The sequence below is a fragment of the Ailuropoda melanoleuca genome, chromosome 5 (assembly GCF_002007445.2).
Source record: "Ailuropoda melanoleuca isolate Jingjing chromosome 5, ASM200744v2, whole genome shotgun sequence".
Classification (NCBI taxonomy): domain Eukaryota; kingdom Metazoa; phylum Chordata; class Mammalia; order Carnivora; family Ursidae; genus Ailuropoda; species Ailuropoda melanoleuca.
The window spans coordinates 97,493,967-97,516,689 of NC_048222.1; the positions used below are offsets into that span (position 1 = coordinate 97,493,967).

The 22,723-nt window shown below is 37.2% G+C and overlaps 1 protein-coding gene across 13 annotated transcripts in view; it reads right to left on the reverse strand.

Moving 5' to 3' along the window:
- Window positions 1-22,723, reverse strand: part of RAPGEF2 (Rap guanine nucleotide exchange factor 2) — a 231,490-nt gene that overhangs the window by 112,266 nt on the left and 96,501 nt on the right. Inside the window, exon 1 of one of the 13 annotated variants that reach the window (XM_034661436.1) lies at window positions 5,247-6,231. The exons of 11 other annotated variants lie outside the window; for them this stretch is intronic. Coding sequence is in view for 1 of the 2 variants with exons in the window: in XM_034661435.1 (XP_034517326.1) it covers window positions 4,052-4,062 (11 nt within the window). In the remaining variant the exon portion in view is untranslated. Of the gene's footprint in view, window positions 1-4,051; window positions 4,503-5,246; window positions 6,232-22,723 lie in introns of those variants that run through there. One more of the 13 variants, XM_034661435.1, reaches the window with a different exon arrangement.

Here is a 22,723-nt window from a genome sequence, read left to right on the forward strand (position 1 = left end):
AAAAAAAAACCCAAAATCCAAATGTCTATAGCTAACCAAATTTTGACAACGGTGCCAAGCTCAGTCAATGGGAAAAGAACAATGTGCTGGGACAGCTGTATTGCCACATTGGGAAAAAAAAAAAAAGAAGAAGAAGAAGCTGGACCCCTACCTCTCACCACATACAAATATTAACTGAAAATGATCACTGACCTAAATTTAAAAAAACCCAAAACCACAAAACTCTTAGAAAAAAATCAGGATAAATCTTCATGACATTGGAACTGGTAATGGATTCGTTTGGTTTTCTCTTCCAAGTTTTATTTAAATTCCAGTTAGTTCGCGCACAGTGTAATATTAGTTTCAGGTGTAGGATTTAGTGATTCATCACTTACATACATGCAGCGCTCCTCACAACAAACGCCCTTCTAATACCCGTCACCTGTTTAACCCATTTACCATCCCCCCACCTCCCTTCCAGCAGCCCTCAGTTTGTTCTCTACAGTTCAGTCTGTTTTATGGTTTGGCGATGAGATTCTTAGCTATGACACTAAAAGCACAAGCAGCAAAAGGGAAAATAGATAAATTGGACCTCCTCAAAATTAAAAACTTCTGTGCATCAAAGGACATCATCAAGAAGCTGAAAAGAAAATCTACAGAACAGGAGGAAATACTTGCAAATCATACATCTGAGAAGTGTGTAATATTTGGAATATATAAAGAACTCCTACAATTCAACAATAAAAAGTCAAACCTAATTAAAAAATAAGCCACATACTTGAATAGACCTTTCTCCAAAGAAGGTATACAAATGGTCACTAAACACAAGAAAAACTGATAAACATCCTGAGTCATTAAAGAAAAGCAAATCAAAACCAAAATGAGATACCGTTTCACACCTGATACTGGATGTGAATGAGATACTAAGATGGTTGTTATTTAAAAAACAAACAAACAAAAAAACCCAGCAAGTGTTAAAGAGGATAGAGAACTTGGAACCTTTCTTATTTCTCTGGTGGGAGTGTAAAGTGATGCAATCACTGTGGAAAACAGGTTGGTGCTTCATCAAAAAGCTAAACAGACTAACCATATGACCCCACTCCTAGGAGCAATCCCACTCCTAGGTAAATACTCAAAAGATTGAAAACAAGGACTCAAACAGATTTTTGTACATCAAAGTTCAGTACAGCATTATGCACAACAGCCAAAAGGTGGAAACAACGCAAGTGCTCATCAACAGATTAATATTTAAACAAAATGTGATAAATACCTACAATGGGAGCCCTAAAAAGGACTGAAGTTCTGATACATGCTACAGCCTGGATCAGCCTTGAAAGCATGATGCTAAATGCAGTAAGCCAGTCACAAAATGACAAATGTAAGGTTCTACTTATAAGAAATACACAGAACAGGCAAATTTATAAGGACAGAAAGTCGACTACATATTATTGGGGGTTATAGGAATGCTTAATAGTTACAGAGTTTCTGTTTGGAGCCATGGAACATAAACTTTGGAAGCAGGTAGTGGTCACGGTTGCCTAAGTGTGATTGTAATTAACGCCACTGAATTATACACCTTAGTTAAAAGGGTGGGGGTGCCGGCTGGCTCAGTCGGAAGAGCATGGGACTCGATCTCTGGGTTGTGAGTTTGAGCCTCACACTGGGTGTAGAGATTACTAAAAAAATAAACTTTAAAAAATAGTTAAGATGGCATATTTTATGTAAGGATAAAGAGGTTGAGTTTCTTGGCAAAAATTCAGGGCTTGAATAACAAAAAGTGGGAACGCTACCACTTGGACCAAATAATAGCAAATCTTAGGGACAAAGAAAGAGTTAACTTTGATGACCGAATTATACCACTAACAAGCCTGGAACCAATCTCTTCTCTACATTAATTAGCAATGAAGTGAGAAAAGTTGTGGGCAAAAGTGGAACCAGTAAGAAATGGGGAAAAGGTAAACATATATTACTGAAATAGTTTTGAAAGGTCAATTATACCTACATTTTTCTTTTACCCAACATTAATCCCATTTTTATTTTATCCCTGGCTATAAATTAGAGGGTACTGCCATGCTAGTCCCATCTCCACAATTTTGCTTCCCATTCCTCTTCCAAACACTCACTGGACACATACAACAGAATCTATATATAAACTCTGTAATCAATACAGAGCTCACTAAATTTAGTCCCTATTCTTACATAGGTTGTATGTAAGAATGTACGTATCTTGTACAAAAGATGAGTACACTAAGTTGTGAACGCAGACAGAATAGTAAGCACCAGGACTTTAACAAAAAGAATGTCATATTTGCTTCCTATAGTTGCATCTCAGAACCAAAATAGATTTGTAGAACTTCAGAGTTGAGAAAAAAACTTAGAAAATCATATTGTACAGGGTCTCTTAGCATTTTTTCTTCCGCTTCAAATCTGAAAGTATGCCATAATCCAAGCTACTACATTCAAAGGTCCTCCAACATTTGTATTTAGAAAAAGGCCCCCAAGCGATTATATGTATGACCAATGCATTACTACTTTCCCCATAAGAACTGCTTCTCTAGTTCAACTTTCCTTTCACAATTGAAGAAACTAAGCCAACCTACCTGAAGGAAGGTTAAATGAGATGCCTGAAAGGACAATCAGATTCCATGATACAGGATTCTGCCCTTCTCACTGACCTTACCCTCTCTATTGCTTTACTGCTATAGTCCCCTTCCACATTCAATAACATGAACTCTGGTCTTTGGTAAACTTGACATTTGTGAGGAATTATTTCCAGACCTCCTCAGAAATATTGCTACAGTGTATCACAGTTACCCCTGAAGCACAAACCAGATGTTGGGTGGAGAGCAGAGCTTTGTTAAAAGGTAGACTCTCAGAGGCTGGCTAGGCTCACTCACTGCCTCTTTGATTGAAAAAGACAAATCAGCTTTTGTAATTCAGAAGACAATTCAAATTCAGCAAAATCACGAGCGACCATCAAGAGCTTAAGGACTACCCTGGAAGAGTCAAAGATTTGAACATCGAATCTATGAAAACCAAGCTTCTTCCAGCAGCCCCTGCCAGAATTTCAACTAGTAGAACACCTGCTTCTTTGAGATGGCGCTCATAATACCACATACCACAATAAACAGTGATATTTTTAAAGTTTAAACGTCTTCATTTTTAAAGTCACATAGCTTATTTTAAACTTTGAATTATTTTTAAAAATTCCTGTCCTCTGATAATTTCAGTCCTTCTGTGTATACACATAAATACGAATACAAATGCATAAAAACTTTCAAAATCAGGAAAGATGTGGGTAAGTTATCCAAGAGACTTGGCCTGACTATTTAAAAACTTGCTAGCCCTTTCTGCACTAGATACCAGCCTTTCACAAGAGGCCATGAAGTCAGAAAGAAAGAGGCAGGGAGACAGGAAGAAGTACGCTATATGTGTTTTAAGAATGCTGATAGTCTTTCGGTCTATGCAGTATGAAAATTTAATTACTTCAGCCTATTTTAAATTCTTCTAAAACTGTTCCGTATGAATACACTATACAGCTTGACTTTCAACTATTAACCTCAATGTAATTTCAGAATGTCCTTATAATCTTACATTGAACAGCCAAAGATGACAATGAAGAGTGATGCAGGTTCACTTTTGGTCAATCTATCAGTTCTCTGAGCTATTAAAAAAAAGTTAAGCTCACACAAATGATTACAGAAAGACCACTTAGAGCATAACAAGCAGATTATTCCTAAATGCTCATATTCCCTAAGTACAACTAATTTAGGAAGGGTTGCTCCAAAAACAGTTTAACAATCCAGATTTTAATTCCCACGAAGTTTTTGTACAGAACAAATTTAAAATTAAGAATTACAAATTGTTTTAAAATTGAAATAAGTTAACTTCAATACTTTACAGGTGCAAAATGCAATGACTTTATAGTACTAAAAATATGCAGACAAAAAATTACTCAATTAGTCTTCTACATAATGTGAAATAGGGAAAATTTTAATAGCTTGATAAACTTTCTTTCAAGTTCAAGACTCACAACCAGAAAGCACAAATGTTTGAAAATATAAAGGCTTACCTAGTTTTCATAAATACCTTTGGTAATAATACACCAGACAGGGAACGGAGGGATCTTACTCTGGTAAGGCCGTCCTGTCTTAACTTTCTGGGACCACATTTTCCCCACCCAAGTGGAGTCAAGAGCACTTTCCACCAATGTAAGTTTCCACGAAAGCCAGTTGCTGAATACAGAAGCTTGTTCTATCACTGTCCCTAAACTTGCCCTTTGTATGGGCCTCCACATTCCTGCTGTACGTCAGAACCACTCGGTGGAATGCAATTCCTCAGTGCGGGAATGTAAACTTACTCATGTCAGGCTATCCCCGGCGAGGGAATATGCACAGCAATCAGACTGAGATTATACCGGTGGGCGATCCTAATTTATAAAATGATTTAAAATGTGATACTCCAAGATACTAATTTATCATACCTATTTCTAGCTAGTGATAAGTAGTTACTAAATTTCATTTTCTTCCGTAAGAAGGCAAGTAAATGATTGAACGTGATGCTCCTGAACCAAAATCAATCTATCACTTGGGGCTCACAAAAAATATTCACACGACATTGCCTTTAAATAGAAGAACAGCAGTTCACTTTAGGGGAAAAAATCTAACAAGTGACTGCTGACGCCATCGATCCCATTCTCAATCAGAATATTTAGGAGTAAATTTTAACGTTAAGTATAAAAGCAATATGGTCTGAAAAACGTACAATAAAAATGCATTTAATCTTTTTAAATATTTTGTCCTCACTCATGGGGTTAACCAAAAGGGGGGAAAAAAGGTAACAGCTATTGAAAACAAAAACATACACACACCAAGTACACATATAAGTTACATGTGTGCGTAAACTACGAATTATTTCTAAAGCACTGCCTTTCACAAACTCATATTTCAGACGTAACTATTTGGGAAAACTAAATATACACTTACGAGTCTCTAAATTCCTTTCAAGGCTCATGTAGAAATGTTCTAACAATCATCACCCCGCACAAATTAACGGAGGTGGACTGCTCCACGGCAAATCTCAACATTTAACCTTTGCTTAAAACAGAGCAACAAGAGAAAAATTACAAGCAAAGGCCTCATAAGCTGTGTCTTCTCCTCTCGGTTCCTTCCTCGGCAGCCTGTTGTCTATTTAACTACGGGAGGAGTACTAAACATTTGCTATTGGTACTATGAACATTTTAATTCATTTAAAAATAAAGATCTAACCTGCACTGTCTTCATATCTCTGAAGCACCAGTAACAGCAATAGCGCTGCTACCTTCTACGGGAGATCTTTTCTCTGCAGCAGTGAGCACTCCCCATTTCCCTGTGTGTTTTCTCTCAGTGAGTCCATGCGGCTGTAGCTTGTGCAGAGAGCCAACATTCCTTCTGAAGGCTAATTTCCTGCTTCGATGACCCACCCACCCCTCCTGGCTGCAGTTATGTGTTACGCATGTTGTATGGGCACTGCTTCCGCATACCAGCCTCATGACCTCAGCGGCTGCCTGACAGACGCTCTTTATCAATTTCTATTAATTCATTATCTCCTCTCTTGTAAGTCAAGGGCAAGTAGGGAAATCTGCAATGTCTGCTCTCCTATGAGTCTTCAAGGTCAAATGCTTAGATGTGCTCAGCAGTGCAATTTTGTTATTAGAATTTATCTAAGCTGTACTACACACATTGCTCTCCACCAAAGGGATGCTGAACTGTATACCTAGCTTGAGGCATTATCATGGGAAAAAACTAGCATAAATTTCCATCAAAACAATGTGGGAAAAGTTCAAAGAAGCTGCTCTTGGTCTTGCTTATCCCTTCAAGAGAAAAAAGGTGGATCTTACCTCAGCTGTTTTTCTCTCTTGCCACAATCTAAACCAGCAAAGGACAGTGGTGTGATGATGACTACACTTTGGTAGTGTCTATGTCCTCGTGACCGAACTGCTACAGAACAGCTCAGCTAAATTGATCTGCTGCTATCAGTCTACACAGTGGCACAAACAGGTCTCTGCTGATCACAGTGCTTTGTACACAGATGGCAGCTGATCAGTTTGCATAAAAGTTATGGTCCATAACAGCCTTCCCCTTCAGCATATAGACACATGCCTTATCCAGAATGCCTTTGTGAAATGTTCACCACTTCACTGTGCAAAGCTAATCATGTAGGAGCTGAAGAGACAAAGAAGCTTAGCTCTAACATCTTATCTAAAAACCTGATTTTTGTAAAATTCACTAAACAGGTAAAACAATTACACCAAGAAATAACCAAACAGATCTATGTAACGTGTTAATGAGAAAAAGGGTAGATGAATTCATATGAATGATTCAGACTGGCCCTTCACCAGGAAGAAACTGAACTGTTCTCAAAAATCAAACAAGGTCTCAACCAGGCATCTGATATTCTTTAAAGGCTTACAGGAACGGCACCAAAATCTAGCCACTAAGCTCCCCCAAATCTGGCATACCATAAATGAAGTTGAAATAGTAGGTGTGTCCTTGTAAGACAGGACCCAAAAACACAGGTCACTTGAGTAATAGCACATTCATAAAATTCTTAGAAGTTAAAAAAACACATTTACAAGAAAATAAAAGCATAAATTCACACATATATAATTTCTTACAAAGATATCAAGTAATAAAATGTCTACTAATTTAATTCATCTGAATAAAATGTGGACATCTCTCATAAACCGTATTTATTTTGTTTTACCTTCTTTTATAAGTACTTGTTCTAATTCTACCAATAAGTAGACAATCCTGGCAATATTGATTAATCTGTTTCAGATCTTCCCTTATAGACCAAAGTAGTAAAAACCTACTACTTTTCAACAAAAATAAAACTTGGGAATAAATTTAATGAAGGATGCATATGGCCTGTACACTAAAAATTACAAAAGGATACTTTACCATGCGAAGGGAAGCCACAGAAGACGTAAATAAATTATGAAATATACCATGTTCGTGATGTGGATGCCTCGATATTGTTGAGAATAAATCTTCCCAAATTAATCTATAGATTCAGTGCAAATCCAATCAAATCCTAACAAATATCTGACACTGACAAGCTGATTTTAAAATCTATATGAAAAAGTAAAGACATAAAAGCGCTAAAACAATTTTGTTAAAGAACAAAGTTGGGGATTTATACTATGTGATTTCAAAAGCTACTCTAAGGCTACTCAATTGAAGACAATGTGGTATTGGTATAAGAACTAACATGCAGATCAGGGCGCCTGGGTGGCTCAGTTGTTTAAGCATCTGACTCTTGATTTTGGCTCAGGTCATGATTTCAGGGTCGTGAGACAGAGCCCCACCTGGGGCTCCACCCTCAGCGGGGAGTCTGCTTCAGAATCATACTCTCTCTCCCCCGCCCTCTTTCCCTCACCCCCATGCTCACTCTCTTTTTCTCTCTCTTTAAAAAAATAAATAAATCTTAAAAAAAAAAAACTGATTAGATCAATAGAACAGAAGAGGGATTCCAGAAATAGACCTTTTTAGTGGGCAAAATCCAATTTTAAAAAAATTGTTTTAAGTGGGTGAACTAACATTTCACCAGAAAAAGTATATGAATAGCTAATAAGCATATGAAAATATTCTCAACAACACTGGTCTTCAAAGAAATGCATAATAAAGCCACAGTGAGATGATCACTACATATCCACTAGAGTGGCTAAAATTAAAAACACTGACAATACGGAGGGTTGGGGAAGAGGTAGAACACCCAGAATTCTCAAAACATGTTGAGAATGCAAAATATTACAGCCATTATGGACAACAGTGTGGCAGTTCTTTATACAGCTAAGCATACATTTACCATATAATCCAGCAATTCTCCTCCTAGGTTTTTAAAAAGTAATAAAAACATATGCCCAGACAAACAGATGTTCATGAATGTTGACAGAAGTGAAAAATTGGAAGGAACCCAAATCATCATTTTCAAGTTACGTTTTGCAAAAGATTAATACTACCTTGCTTACAAAATTCAATAGAATGCAGGTGCCTGGGTGATTCAGCCAGTTAAGCGTCCAACGTCCATTTTGGCTCAGGTCATGATCTCAGGGTCATGAGATCAAGCCCAGGTCAGCCTCCATGCTGTTTACGGAGCCTGCTTAAGATTCTCCTTCTCCCTCTGCCCCTACCCTGCTCCCTGCACTCTCTCGCACATGCACAAGAAAGAAGAAAGAAAAGAAAAGAAAAGAAAAGAAAAGAAAAGAAAAGAAAAGAGAAAATAAAAAGAAAGAAAGAAAGAAAGAAAGAAAGAAAGAAAGAAAGAAAGAAAGAAAGAAAAATTTCAATAGAATTTATGAAATCTGGCATCCACTTTAATGAGAATTGGCAACATATTGCATAAAACAGGCCATGAGGTAATTTTGCACTGAAACAAGCAGCAAAATTTTCATTGTCGAAGTCTGTCCCATAGCCTTCTGACCTTATAAGCATCTCATTTTTGCTTCTGTATTCTTCCTATTTACCGACCTTTCCACCCTATACTACCGTATCTCCAAANGGTTTGCTTAAAACAGGCCATGAGGTAATTTTGCACTGAAACAAGCAGCAAAATTTTCGTTGTCGAAGTCTGTCCCATAGCCTTCTGACCTTATAAGCATCTCATTTTTGCTTCTGTATTCTTCCTATTTACCGACCTTTCCACCCTACACTACCGTATCTCCAAANACCGACCTTTCCACCCTATACTACCGTATCTCCAAAGTGTTTCCCGTGACTCAATACCCAGCTTCTCTGCATACCTCCTCTAGCTCCCCCTATCTGTCAAAGAATGTACCACAACACACCTAACATCAAATATATTCATTTCAATGCTGATATCCACCCATTTCATTCCTTCCAGATTTGGTTATAGCTGGCAAAGGCATCACACCACCAGACATGCAAGTTCAAAGCACTGGAACCTCTTTCACTCCATCTTTTCCCTCATCTGTAACTTCAGTCTCTAAATTCCATCAATTAGTCCTTCTAAATTACACGTACACGTGACCCATAGACTTCTATTTTCCTGAAAATAATAGGCCCTTAGCTCTGGCACACTAAGGCCACTGAGATAGGGTTCCTGTCTTGGTCCCAGCTTTGTCAAATCTTCCACGATCTTCTCATTCTACTGATCTTTAAACTTCATGGTTACACATCAGTTTCATGGTCATTAGCCCAGCCTTTCAGTTCAAATCTGATGGACCACCTGCTTATAAACTTTGAAAATCAGAGTGTATGGTCCAATCTAGATTGTAGTGAATGAAAATCTCTAGGGTCTGGGGCGCCTGGGTGGCATCTGCCTTCGGCTCAGGGCATGATCCCGGCGTTACGGGATCGAGCCCCACATCAGGCTCCTCTGCTATGGGCCTGCTTCTTCCTCTCCCACTCCCCCTGCTTGTGTTGCCTCTCTCACTGGCTATCTCTATCTCTGTTGAATAAATAAACAAAATCTTTAAAAAAAAAAAAAGAAAAAGAAAAAGAAAAAGAAAAAGAAAATCTCTAGGGTCTGGGCCTCAGGATTTTACCCATCCCAAGCCAGATGAATCTACTAACCGGCCCAGTTTAGAAACCTCTGCCTTGGTCAATTACCTTTCATAATCTTGCCCCATGTTACCTGCTAACCATCTTTATTGCCAAACACAAGGACTCTAATCCAATGTCTTTTCTACTTTCATCCCACAAGCACATTGTTTGGATAAATTAAACTCTTACTTCCTGGGCAAGAGTAGTTAGCAGCCAGTTCTTCTCTACTATTTTGAAAAACTGTAATTACTTTATACTCTGACATAGAGAATCAAAGGAAAAAAAATCCCTGCTTTAGCCACAGTGATGTTTCCATACATAAAATTAACTACATACAAAGGTTTTTAAAAGTTCACTTAATAGGGGCACCTGGGTGGCTCAGTCAGCTAATCATCGGACTCAGGGCATGATCTCAGGGTTGTGGGACCAAGCCTCTGTACAGCATTCTGCCCTCGGTGGGGAGTCTGCTTAAGATTGTCTTTCTCCCTCTCCCTCTGCCCCCCCCACTCTCGGCCCCCCCCCTCTCTCTTTCTCATAAGTAAATAAATCTTTTTTTAAAAAGTTGACTTAATATATGCCAATCTTACTTCAATTTTTAAAAAGTTCACTTAAATGGGATAATGATTATAAAACCTAGAAGACCCTATTCACAGGTAACTCTTCACTCTTGTGCTTCCGAAATTATAGAAGTTAAAAATCAGATCAGGTGACAAAGTGGTAAACTGAGATGGTCTCAAGATTCTGAATAACAATTAAGTAATTTTTACTTTAGACTACATAAACCATCTCAACAGCAGCAGACCTCTGAGATATATACAGATATAGATAGATAAATACATGTATAGGTATAGATATAGAAATATTGTGTATTACATATGATTTGCAATGAAGTTTTCCTACTTGTAAAACTAAAGTATACTTAATGAAAGTTGTCTAAATTCATCTTAATAAAGCAAAAAATAATAATGAAAATGTAAAACTAGGAAAGTGACAGATTTTGACCACTGCCTCAATATTTTAAATTATCTGAAAATCTTTAAATTAAGAATTAAAGATTATCTTAATAAAGTTGATAAACTAAGCAGTTTATAACTATAAAACATAGAATAAGTCATCAATAAAAAACAAAGTAAAAATAATCTTGAAGTGCAGGACTAAAAAAAATTTAGATAAATGTTTAACTAAGAAAATACAGTTACTTAGTGTTTTTATAGATCTATAACACGTGAACATGCAATACCAGAAATTATATTTTATATTTCATTGCAAAAACCACATAACCTCTATAAAGCCATAGATAAGTGGCAAAGTAAGAAACACCTAAGGAAACAATTTTTTTTAATATTTTCAACTTACAGTTCAATATTCCCATCAGTAATAAATATAGAAGGTAATTTTAAGTACACATTACGTTTACTTAAATTCTAATATAAAGATGGTAATACACATCTAAGCAATTACTTTATTTCAACTATCTTAATTCTTCAAGTACTTTTAAACAATTCCCAGTACACTGAAAAAATCAAGGGCAGTACGTAATATAAAGTCATTTTCTTTAACATTCAAATATATGATTGTTGCCTTTTATACATATATGTACATATATATAATTGAACTCATAGTAAAATAAAATAGAGGGTTCCTGAACTATGATTAATGGGAAACCTTTATTTTAATAAATATATTCCAATTTCACCAACTATAATTTGTTTCATGTCGCAATCTTTCTCTTAGTAATAACATTCTTACTCCTATTTTCTGTTAGTATTCCCAATACTAAAAGTATGCTTCTTTTAAAAAAAAAAATTAGTTGATACATATTTTAAGACACTTTGAATGCATACAGGTGAAATGGTAAGTCACCCATCCCTCCAAACCAAGCCCCCCCACCAAAATAACTGTGACACAAATAGTGGTTGTGAGTTCCCTTACACTTAGCAATAGATAAGCAAATCCAACTTTTTACAGAGAATATTGCATTTCATTGACACACACATCAGACTTTAAAACCTTTATGAAATACAATATTTACTTTTGCAAAAGAAATCCAAACATCACTACATAGAAGGACATCCAGGGTGAACTCTCACACACTCATTTACACCAAGGATCACAAATGACAACTTCCCTGACTGAAGATTTCAAGCATCAGATGATATCAATTATACCACAAACAAAAACATCAGAGTCCTTCTCCTTAAGGCTACTTACTTTGTTAAGATGCTACCAATGCCAATTTTCCAAGGACTATGAAAGCCTGTGCTTATATCTGTGAAGTTGTAGTTATAGCAACCGAATTCCCAACTTGATCCAGCAATTGAACTCCCTCTCTAGAGAACAGTTTTGCTCTGCGCAGCAGGTATCCCATCAGAATATGACTTAAAAGGGTAAGGTTGGTCTAAAAAATGCTCAAAATCACGTTAGCTTTCCAGAATAAAGATGCTTCATCCTGAAGCAGAAAGTACAAGTAATACCTGAAGGGGAACATTTTGATATATTCCACTGTATGTTCCACATGTCTATGCTATTCCTTTAATTTAGACATCTACCTTATTTCAAATTTAACACAGGATATATTTATATCAAGTGTAACTAAACTCTCCCCTCAATATTACCAGCTGTGGTCAAACTGAGCTCGCGTTTGTTTTTTATTCGCCTTATTCGGAAACCTACCCAGCATCTCCTTAAACTCTTTAATCTATATCTTTACCTTATATGTGTGTTGTCATGGGAATACCTGGACCCGAGTCAACTTTAGATATGACAAGTAGAAATTATAGATGATGTAAGGCCTGAAGCAGCATGAATAAGCTGAAGAAGGGTATGAGCCTACGGCTGAGGGGAAGAACAATCTAGCAACGAAAAATAATGAACAAACTAAGAGAATGTGAGGGGAAACTAAAGAGCAAATGTAGCAGAGACTGCTGGTGGCCCATTCCAACTTCCACTCTCCTCCTTCTCCTTAGAAGGATATTTTTATATTATTATTTTTAGCGGGTGCATTCCATCGCAGAATAAAAGACTACTTGTCTTAGACTCCTGGGTAACCTGAAGTGGCCACGTAAGTACCTCTGGACAATGTGACATAAAAAGAAACTTTGTTTCAAGGAATCTGATGGGGATAGAAATTAACTTTTTTGTTCTGCCTTTCCTCCTGCTTCTACCCCCCACCGCTGGCATGACGGCGGGCTTCAGCAGCCATCCTGTGGTATAAACCGATGCCGAAAGTGGCAGCTGTGTGTAAGCACAAGTGGAGAGGAAGGATGAAAGCCTGTATTTCTATTGTGGAGCCATGGGACCATCACGGACCGTCTACCTTTAGGGTTCTTTTGTGTGACTGAAAAAAGTAGTTCTTGCTGTGTTTATGCAATTGTTTTATAAAACCAAAACTAACTGTAACTAAGGCAGTAAGCAAAACGATATTCAGCAAGATACCATTTGCCTTTCTCCCCCGCCTTTTGCACTCCTGCATGAACTGGCCAGAACCAACTACATGAGCATCCCCAGACTCCCTCCTTCCATCGTGCTGCAGCCTCCTTTTCCCAGACTTTTCGTCTCGATACTGAACAGACTTTCAATACATCATAGGTTATTGAAAAGTTATTTCTAAAAGGGAGGATTTTAGCATAATATTGTTAAATTCTTTTTTAAAGGGCAAGCTAAAAATATAATCCTGAACCAATACGATTCAACAAATATTTATGAAAGGGCTGCTATGTGCTAGCCACTGGGAAAGCCAAGATGAGTAACACAGCACATGCCCTTCAAAAAATCTTACAGTTGAGTACGGACAGGGAATGATTAATCCCGACAGGAATACACGGGTCGGGTTCCCAGAGAAGAAAACATGTTGGAAACGTGTTGTTTTCACCAGCAGATGAGGAGGAGTGGGAGTGAAGGTAGCTACAACGAGACAGACATCCCAAACAGTGAGAATAGCCTGGCAAAGGTATGCTCAGGCCACAATGATCGGCTTGGGTGTCTGGAGAGGGCAGAAGGAATAATGTAGGTTGGAGACATTTGAGCTGCCCTGAACATATCACTAAGAAGTCTGGATTTTATCTGTTTGGCTGTTGATGGTCATTTAAGCTCATTATGCAAAGGATCAAGGAGAAAAATTTGGTGCTTCCAACAATGACATGGTGACACTCTGGGAGAAGTACTGAAGCATACGGGGAGCTACTTTAATAGTGAGGGTGACGCCTGAACAAAGTCTGCCAGTGGTGACGGAGGCAGTTCATTGGATAGATAGATACTGTCATTTCTAACTCTGAAGTATTTACTTTAAAAAAGAAAAAACAATTGTCAAGGGACAAAAGAGAGGTCAAAACAGAGACTGACAGAAATTTCTAGAGTAGGTGACAAGCTATTTATTAAAGCTATTATCAGAGAAAGAGAAAGCAGGAAGTCAAGCACACTTATAGGTGTTTGTTGCTTTACATGTACGGTATCTAGAGTTAAGGAGCCTGGAGAGAATCCGCATAAGGAATGGGTGTTCCAAATACACCCTTAACTCCTGCTCCCATCTCTCCCTTTACTGTATGCGCTGACAAAGCACAAACCCCAGCAACACCCACTACCCACCTTCTCCACGCCTGCCCCTAAACAGCCAAAAGTTGCTAGGAAACATACACACACTATGACCACAAATATCAAATGGGCACTCAATCCTCCCTTTGTTTCACAACTTCTCTCCCTCTTCTGTCAAAACTCCTAAATACCCACTATTGAACTCCCACATCTACCCAATGAACTATATAGCTTTTATCATAAGCCTGCCAAGAAGGCGAAGCTCTTTCACTCTTTCCAAAGCTAACACCTCTCCCCTTGTGGGTCTCATCCACTTCTGCAATTATCTCTCCTCTTTCCAGTATCATCCATTTACCCCTCTCTACTGGGTCATTTCTATCAACATACAAACACACACTAGCACCTCTAATTTTACAGAAAGAAACCTCTCTTTACTTCATAAACTACCAGCCACCACCCCATTTCCCTGCTCCGTTTCACAATGAAATTTCCTGTAACAATTTTCTCTTTCACCGGTTCTTGTTTTCCCATTATCCCCCCAACCAGCTCTAGCACTTCACTGAGACTGGTTCACTCAGGTCACCTATGACCTGTCAGTGGCTAAATCCAAAGGTCACATCTCTACTCTCACCCTGCTGAATCTCCTTGCAGCACCAGAAAAACTGACCTTCTCAAAGACTTTTTATCTCTTGGCTTTGGTGACACACAGGCAGGATCTCAGCGTTTCAACACTATATTCCAGGCAGGCACACAGAGGCAACTCAATAATATTTGTAGAATGAACAAGATAGAAGGATACGCATATGGAACTGAAGACAAGCAATTCAGGACAGAGATAGACAGAAGGACTCATTAATACTAATTAAGCATCAAGTTGAAGACTCCCTTAAAAGGACATAACTAATGGCCTTGGGTACTGTTTGGTGATAGAAATCAGTTCTAGTCATTATGCTCATCACTTTTGATAACCCTTTAGGTAAACAATTCTCCTAAGATATGAAGTTGTTAGGATACTATCCCTTGTAATGATTAGGTTTAACAGACTAACATTTAAAAATATATAAATATTTATCATTTATTTTTGGTACTATTTAAATTAATTACTTAATCTATGAAGTAGAATGCTTATGAAATCTCAATAAAGTATGTCAGTTTTGTTTTGTTTTGTTTTTAAAGGTTATTTATTTTGGAGAAAGAGAGAGAGTACACGAGCACAGTGGGGAGGGGCAAAGGGAGAGAGAATCCCAAGCAGACTCCTACTTGGAGCTTGATCTCATGACCTCGAGATCATGACCTGAGCCAAAACCAAGAGTCAGACACTTAACCAACTGAAACACCGAGGCACCCCAAGGTATGTCAGTTTAAAAAAAAAAAAAAACTGCCACTGGATTAGGTGTTGGCAAAATAACTGTAGAAGATTGATGGGAAATAGTCATGTCCAATAAAATGATTCACACACATATCCACATTCATGCATATATGGGTATATTTTAATCCAATTACATATGCAAGTATATATGTGTGTGTGTTTATATTTACAGATCAAGTTGAACATTTTTAAGTTAAAATAGAAGTATGTTTCTGGGACACATGGATGGCTCAGTCAGTTAGGCATCTGACTCTTGATTTCAGCTCAGGTCATGATTTCACCGTCATGAGACTGAGCCCTACCTCGGGCTCTGAGCTGAGCATGGAGTCTGCTTAAGATTCTCTGTCTCCTTCTCCCTCTGCTCCTGCCCCACACCCTGCACCCTGGCTCTCTCTCTGATTTAAAAAAAAAAAAAAAAAAGTATGTTTCTATGATTCCATGCCTAACCAACTATTTTCATTAACTGGCCAACTACAGGCCCCAATCACCTGCTCCTGTACAATAATGTAGTAATGGATTGTATGAGACAATGTCCGAGATCTGAGATAAGTGGTTCTTATAATTTATTAGCCCTTACTAATTCTTCTATCATCTGCCAACTTTAGAATATTCCAAACAAGAATTAAATAAAATCTTAACGGTTTCTCTTAGAAGAAAGAAAAGAAAGGAGGAAAGGAGGGAGAGACAATTTTTTCTTTTAAAGAAATAAACAACTTTTAGTAATGCTGGCTATAAAGAAAACTTCGGAAAAACTTAGGTACCAAGTCATTTAATCCTATTATAAGTTACTGATATTTCCTCATGTGAGAAGGAAGGTATATAGGACCAATACATTACTTTAAAAACCCAATGAGAGCAGTTTTAAAATGACTTACAGTTTTTCTTTTTCTCCCCCCCATTCCTTCTTTAGTAACCATGGTTTCCCTTCCATTCTTAATCTACGCTACCATTGTTGTGATTTGGCCAGTAAATGAAGGTAAATCTTAGCTGTAATGTACAATTTCCAGAACTCTAATCCTCACCCTCCCTTCATATCATTTGGATACTTTTAATGTCCAATGAAGTTACCCTTCCATAACATGATTCATCAGTGAGTTATTTTTTAAAAGCCATATTACAACTCCAATAAGGCATCATATGACTTATAACACATTTGTACTTTCAAGAATATGATTTTCTAATCCTATACAGTTCTTTACATGAATTAAGGAATATTTAGTTGTGTTTTCAGTCCCTACCACATAAACACAGAATCATTCTTCCATTGTTTCACCCTCTTCCATTAGTGAAAAAAACTGGCACGTTTCAGAGCAATCGATTAACTTATCATGTAGCAAATGGCAAGCAGGAAGGAGGCCTGTGATTTTTAAACTCAAGTAGCTCATTGTTTGTCATGTGAATCATAATGACAATAGTATTTTAGCCTCTCAGAACTGATTAGTTAAATGTCTTGTTTCCCCACTTATCCTCATTATAGCTGCCAGCTCTAATTTAAAATGTCATTATTGAGAGTACCATAGTATAATTTTAAATTTTAAACTGTGGATACATTTGGTATCAATGAAAGAGAAGCACTCCTTGTAAATGGACACAGCTGACACAATACAAATAAATGATGTGTGCATTTCTCCCAACCTCTCGTCAATGTTACGTGACACCTAACTTACCAACAATCCTAGTCTTTCCAACCAACTTATGTCACTTTGTAAGCTAGACCTCGCCTAAATGCCGCCATCACCAATGCTTTGCAACTAGCGCACTCTCTCGAGTGCACGTCTGTTCTAGATAAATGATCCTATTCCTGTGCCTCCACCCAAGCTTTCGCTTACGTATGAACAATGGTCCTTCAATCATATTTCTGTGCCATCACTCATGCTCTTTACTATGTCCAGATTTCCTTTGCAGCCACTGTCCAACAATCTAAATCACACACCTAACTCAAAATTCACTTCCTTAAGAGCCACTCTTGATTACCACATACATTAAAACACCACTAATCTTGGAAGGGATCCTGCATTCTGTGTGGTCTTTGCTGTATCAATTTATACTGTATTATCTGATGACACCTAGGCAATTTTTTCATGTTTCATATAAAACAGCCTCAACTCCCCAACCAGATATCAAATTACATGACAGCAGGGAGTAGACCATTTCTTTTCTTTTGCAAACTCCAGAACTTTAAATATAGAGACCATACAGTACGACTTAATGCCAGTTTCAACTACTATTTGAAATGACATGGAAATAGGCCTCAAAATTTAAACTCTACTGAACCTATTTTAGGATGAGACAGAATGACCCATAAAAATGAAAAGGGCCTATGAACCAATCCTAAATTTTGATAGCATGTCAATATTCAGCAGTTCCCATGGACAGTGCTTTGCCAGTTATAGACATAACCTCTTACTATACTTACAGTGTACAGATTACTTGTCCCACTAGGTCTGCTGCCTGACAACCTGGTAGCTAAATGCTCCCATCCATGCATCCGAAGCCTCCACCCTCTGTCCCCAATTCCTCTGGCTCCCAGCTTTGATTATAACCCATTTCTTGGCATCTTCAAAATTTCTAGACTATGGCTAGCTTGGGCTTATCTTTTCCTTCAAACTTAAAGCCCCTGATACAAAGTGAAGACATTTGTTTACTAATTCCTCTGTATATAAAAAATATAGAAAGTTTTTAACTATCAAAGCAATAAAATAGTATTTATGCTTACATATGGTATATATGATCATTTCTATTAAACGCCCTTCCCTTGGAAGCTTCTATGATAAAATCGATTCTATTGAGAAAATCATGTTCAACATTTTAATAAAGTGATTTTTTCTCCAGGACTGTGATCAATGTAAACCCAAAGGAGAGTTTTATAACAATAATGTCTAAATATCTAGCATTCTGTTTTTTGCCAACAAACGTAAAATGATAAATAACTAGAAAAAGATTCCAATGCTATGAGTTAATTTAGGTAGACTGTCTCCTTTTCTAACAAACAATCCAAACAGCAAGTGAAAGTTTAGAGGCACAGTCTAAGGCTATCTTTAATATCTACATTAAAATTTTCAGTCTTTCAAAGAAGCCAGTAGCCAAAACACAACATATTAACCCAAGTGATTAAATTGTGATTTTACTACCAAGTAGGTCTCAGCATTCGTAAGATGAGACAATTTTAAAAGTGAAAAAATTTAAAGTATATAACAATTTCTATTAAAGTTCCATAAATATGCTGATTTAGATCACATTAAGACAATGAACATTATTAATATCTTCCTGCCCATAGGTAGAATAATCAAAAAGTACATTTTAAAAAAACACTTTATATAAGACAAGTTTCATCTGTTGCTTTCCAGCCTTACTGTTGATGCAAACGGTGACTCTGAAAAACTTAGGGGGGTAAAAACTCCTTCCTCAAAATATTTCACCACCCTCTGCCTGTCACTGTCTTAACAGATCAACGTACTATTACTGCGGACACCACCTGCACAACTCAGTGACTATCATTGCGTATAGCACTGAAAAACACATCCAGTTTACACTGTGTCTATATTCATCTGTGACAAATGTCCCCTCTGATATTTTCCTAAATGGGAATGAGAATGACCTTCGTTACATTCCTAAATAACCCTTGCTCACCATCTTTCTGATCAAAGAAACTGAATTTATTTTAAATAAGACTTTAAGAAAAACATTACTATAAATCATACAATGCTTCAAGACTACAAATTTTACTCCAAATAAGAATTTAGCCCTATCTTACATTATGTGTAGCAACATTATAAATGACATTACCGCCACTTGTACAAATACCTGTGTTTCAAAAGGTGATACATTTATAATAGATTTACAATAAAACTCATAAAAACATTTATATCATTTAAATTGCTTGGAATGGGAGTAAGCTGTCACTGATAGTCTCAAAGGAATTAATAGACTCCATAAATGTTGTAACTCTTATCACAGAAAAAGATTCATGTTTCAACAATCACAGAGAGGTATGCAACTGCAGGAACCTTTTTATCTATGTAAAAAGAAAACAAAATTTCTTTTTTAAAACCACAAAATGCTGACCTAAACGTCAACTGAGGAATTCAATAAAGTGAATGAAATCTGGAAGCCAAAGACAGATGTTTTGCAATGTATATCATCCTCTTCACTTGATGATATCAGCCGTCAAAGCAATTTCATAAGAATAAGTTAAAAATATAAAAATGTCTTTCAAAGTACTTTGATTCAAAACTAACTGTTCAGGGTGAATTAGCTGTCAAAATGAGTTGAAACTTTTAAGAGAATGAGCTGGTTATTTATTATATATACCAATAAACAATTTCCAGACTAACGTGATAAAAATACGGTAAATGTGGAGAATCATCTGTGAATTAGTTGTTTTATAAAATCAGGCTGTTACTGACAGCTGACCCATATTATTCTCTAATCAAACCTCAACACCTTCTGGAGAAAGAAATATATATGAATCACTAATGTCAACCTTTAGCATAGCACCAGCAGAGACTCCTTATTAAAACAGTATCAGCACTATCCCTAAGGCAACATCACCAAAGGAAACAAACAACTGAGAGCAAATGTCACAGGTGCAACGTGAAGAAATAGCCTATATATAGTACTAGTTGTCATTCAGACTGAAACACCATTCCTTCCTTCATCCCATTAAAGTACTGGCTTGCAAGCATTTGACATCCAGCCAGAGAAAGAGTAACTTATGTCATCTTTTTAAATAATTAGACATAGAGTCCAATGTGTTCATAAAATAGGTCTGAACTGCAAGTCCTCTTTCTTCTAGAACAGCAGCTTTCTGAACATTAGGTTCCCTTTCCAAAAGTTAGAGCAAGCTGTTACTTGACTAGTTAATTATGGCTGGTAGTCAAAAAAGATCATCACGGGCTCCTTCACAGTTCTAGGACCTCAGTCTATAGATTCGGTTTGCACAACAGACCCTGCATCAATATAATGAAGTCACCAACCTCTATTCTCTTTAAGATGTGTAAATTTCAAATCACAGTCATTAAAGCAATATTTATAATAAAAAGTATCAAAAACGTACCCTTACATTTATTAACTAAACTGTGGAAAGTTCAAATAACTGAACAATTAAACAGGCAATAAGATGCATAAAGTATAAGCCTTTTAGAGTTTTTAATATTACAAGGCAACATATATATGTACACATATTCTTTAATTGAAATAAACAAGATATTAAATTGTTTATTAAGTATGCTCTTAAGTATGTGGAATGCATACATGTAAGACTAGATAGGAAAACACTAGAATATTACAGAATGATTATCTTGGACAGGAGATTATAAGTGATTTTTTCCTTCTCTTTATCTTTGCTAATTTATATAGTAATTAGTATTACTATTTACATAAAATTATATATAATTTTAAAAATATGACAATGTTTAAATATTGTTTGCCTATACCTTCTTCCAAGTTCAGAAATACAGTTAGAGTCTCCAAAAAGGGACCAAAATGAAGGTCCTGTATTTGAAGGAGAAGAGTGTTGTTCCTCAAGTCGCCATTCCTCTGGGAAACACAATTCCTAGAACTATAGGAACTGGTTCACAGGGACACTCCAGGCTTCCTAGGCACAATTCTAGGAGGTACAACCACCTGCCATCCTCTCCTGCCAGTTTCCTCAGTCATAAAATGCAGAAGATAATTATACTTACCTCAAAGGGTAGTTGTAATATTAAATGATTTCATACACACACACACACACACATTTAGCATTTAAAATGGTGACCTGGTAAATAGAAAGCACTATCAAAGCCTTAGGTATTTTTCTATCATCATTTTATTACTACTACGACGATTACTACTTGCATTACTACCACTGCCACCACCACCGCTATCCCCATTACCACAACTACTGCTACTATAAAAACAACAAACAAACAGGCAGTAGAGCCTCTCTCCCTCATGGGGCCATTTTCCGAAGAGAATAATGCCTACCGATCTGATCTCGGAGTAGGAGAAGGGCAAAGAGGCATGGGAAGTGCACCAGAGTGTTTTTCAGTGGATGCAATGTGCCTCTGGCACTCTCACTACATTCTGGCCTCCAAAGTGCCTTCCAGTACCACACCCAGGCCTGTATAAATTACCTCTCCCTGTCTCACTGACTCTGACATTTTATAAAAGTTTATTCATATCTTTAAAATAGATTCTTATTTTTTTTTTAAGATTTTATTTATTTATTTATTTGACAGAGAGAGAGAGACAGCCAGTGAGAGAAGGAACACAAGCAGAGGGAGTGGGAGAGGAAGAAGCAGGCTCCCAGCAGAGCAGGGGGCCCAATGCGGGGCTCGATCCCAGGACCCTGGGATCACACCCTGAGCCAAAGGCAGACGCTTAACGAATGAGCCACCTAGGTGCCCCTTTATCTTTAAAACGGATTCTTAACATCTCTCTGACCCATTCAGAATTCTTCAAGAATACACTTAAGTATTTTTGTGAGAGAGTTAGGTTATAGAAGGGTGGGTGGTCCTTATGCTTTAATAAGTTTTGGCAATTTAAATATTTATTTAGTAAATTTAAATAAAGATATTCTTTTTTTTTTTTTTTTGAGAGAGAGAGAGAGAGTGTATGCATGCATGGGGACACAGGGTGGAGGGGAGATGGCAGGGGAGAGGCAGAGATCGAATCCCAAGCAGGCTCTACACTCCCACAACCCTGATTATGACCTGAGCCGAAATCAAGAGTCAGAGGCTTAACTGACAGAGCCACCCAGGTGCCCCTTAATCAGTTAAAATTTTAAACATTTTAGTCCAAATAAAAATATTTAATTGTGAAAAATAAACAATTGGGGTAAAAAAAAATTAGTAAAACTTAGTGGCTGGCACCCTCAGTCAGGGAACTTGAACATAGGTGGCCACATGTATAACAGGTAAGTCCTAACCCTCTTTGGTCATAGCTGATTGGAACTAGGTACACATCTGCCCCAAGTCCAGACAATCAGACAGTAGCCTAGAGAGTATAAAGAAAAGATACGGGCACTACCATCAAATGACATAATCATTAGGGACGTAAGGTATTAAATCAACAGTCAGCACATAAAAGCCAAAATCACAGGAAGAAAGGCATTAAGGTCTTGAGAAGCAGAAAAGCAAATGACAGTCCCTGGCTTTCTATATCCAGTCCCATGTGGTCTCAATGAACTTTCTTCGCTTTTCTTTACATGTTTATGAGACTGCCTGTTATAGAGGCAGAGATGAACAAATGTGCCCTAAACTAGCCTGACATGTATATTCCCATAACAAATGGACATGTCACCAGCACATGCTTTTGT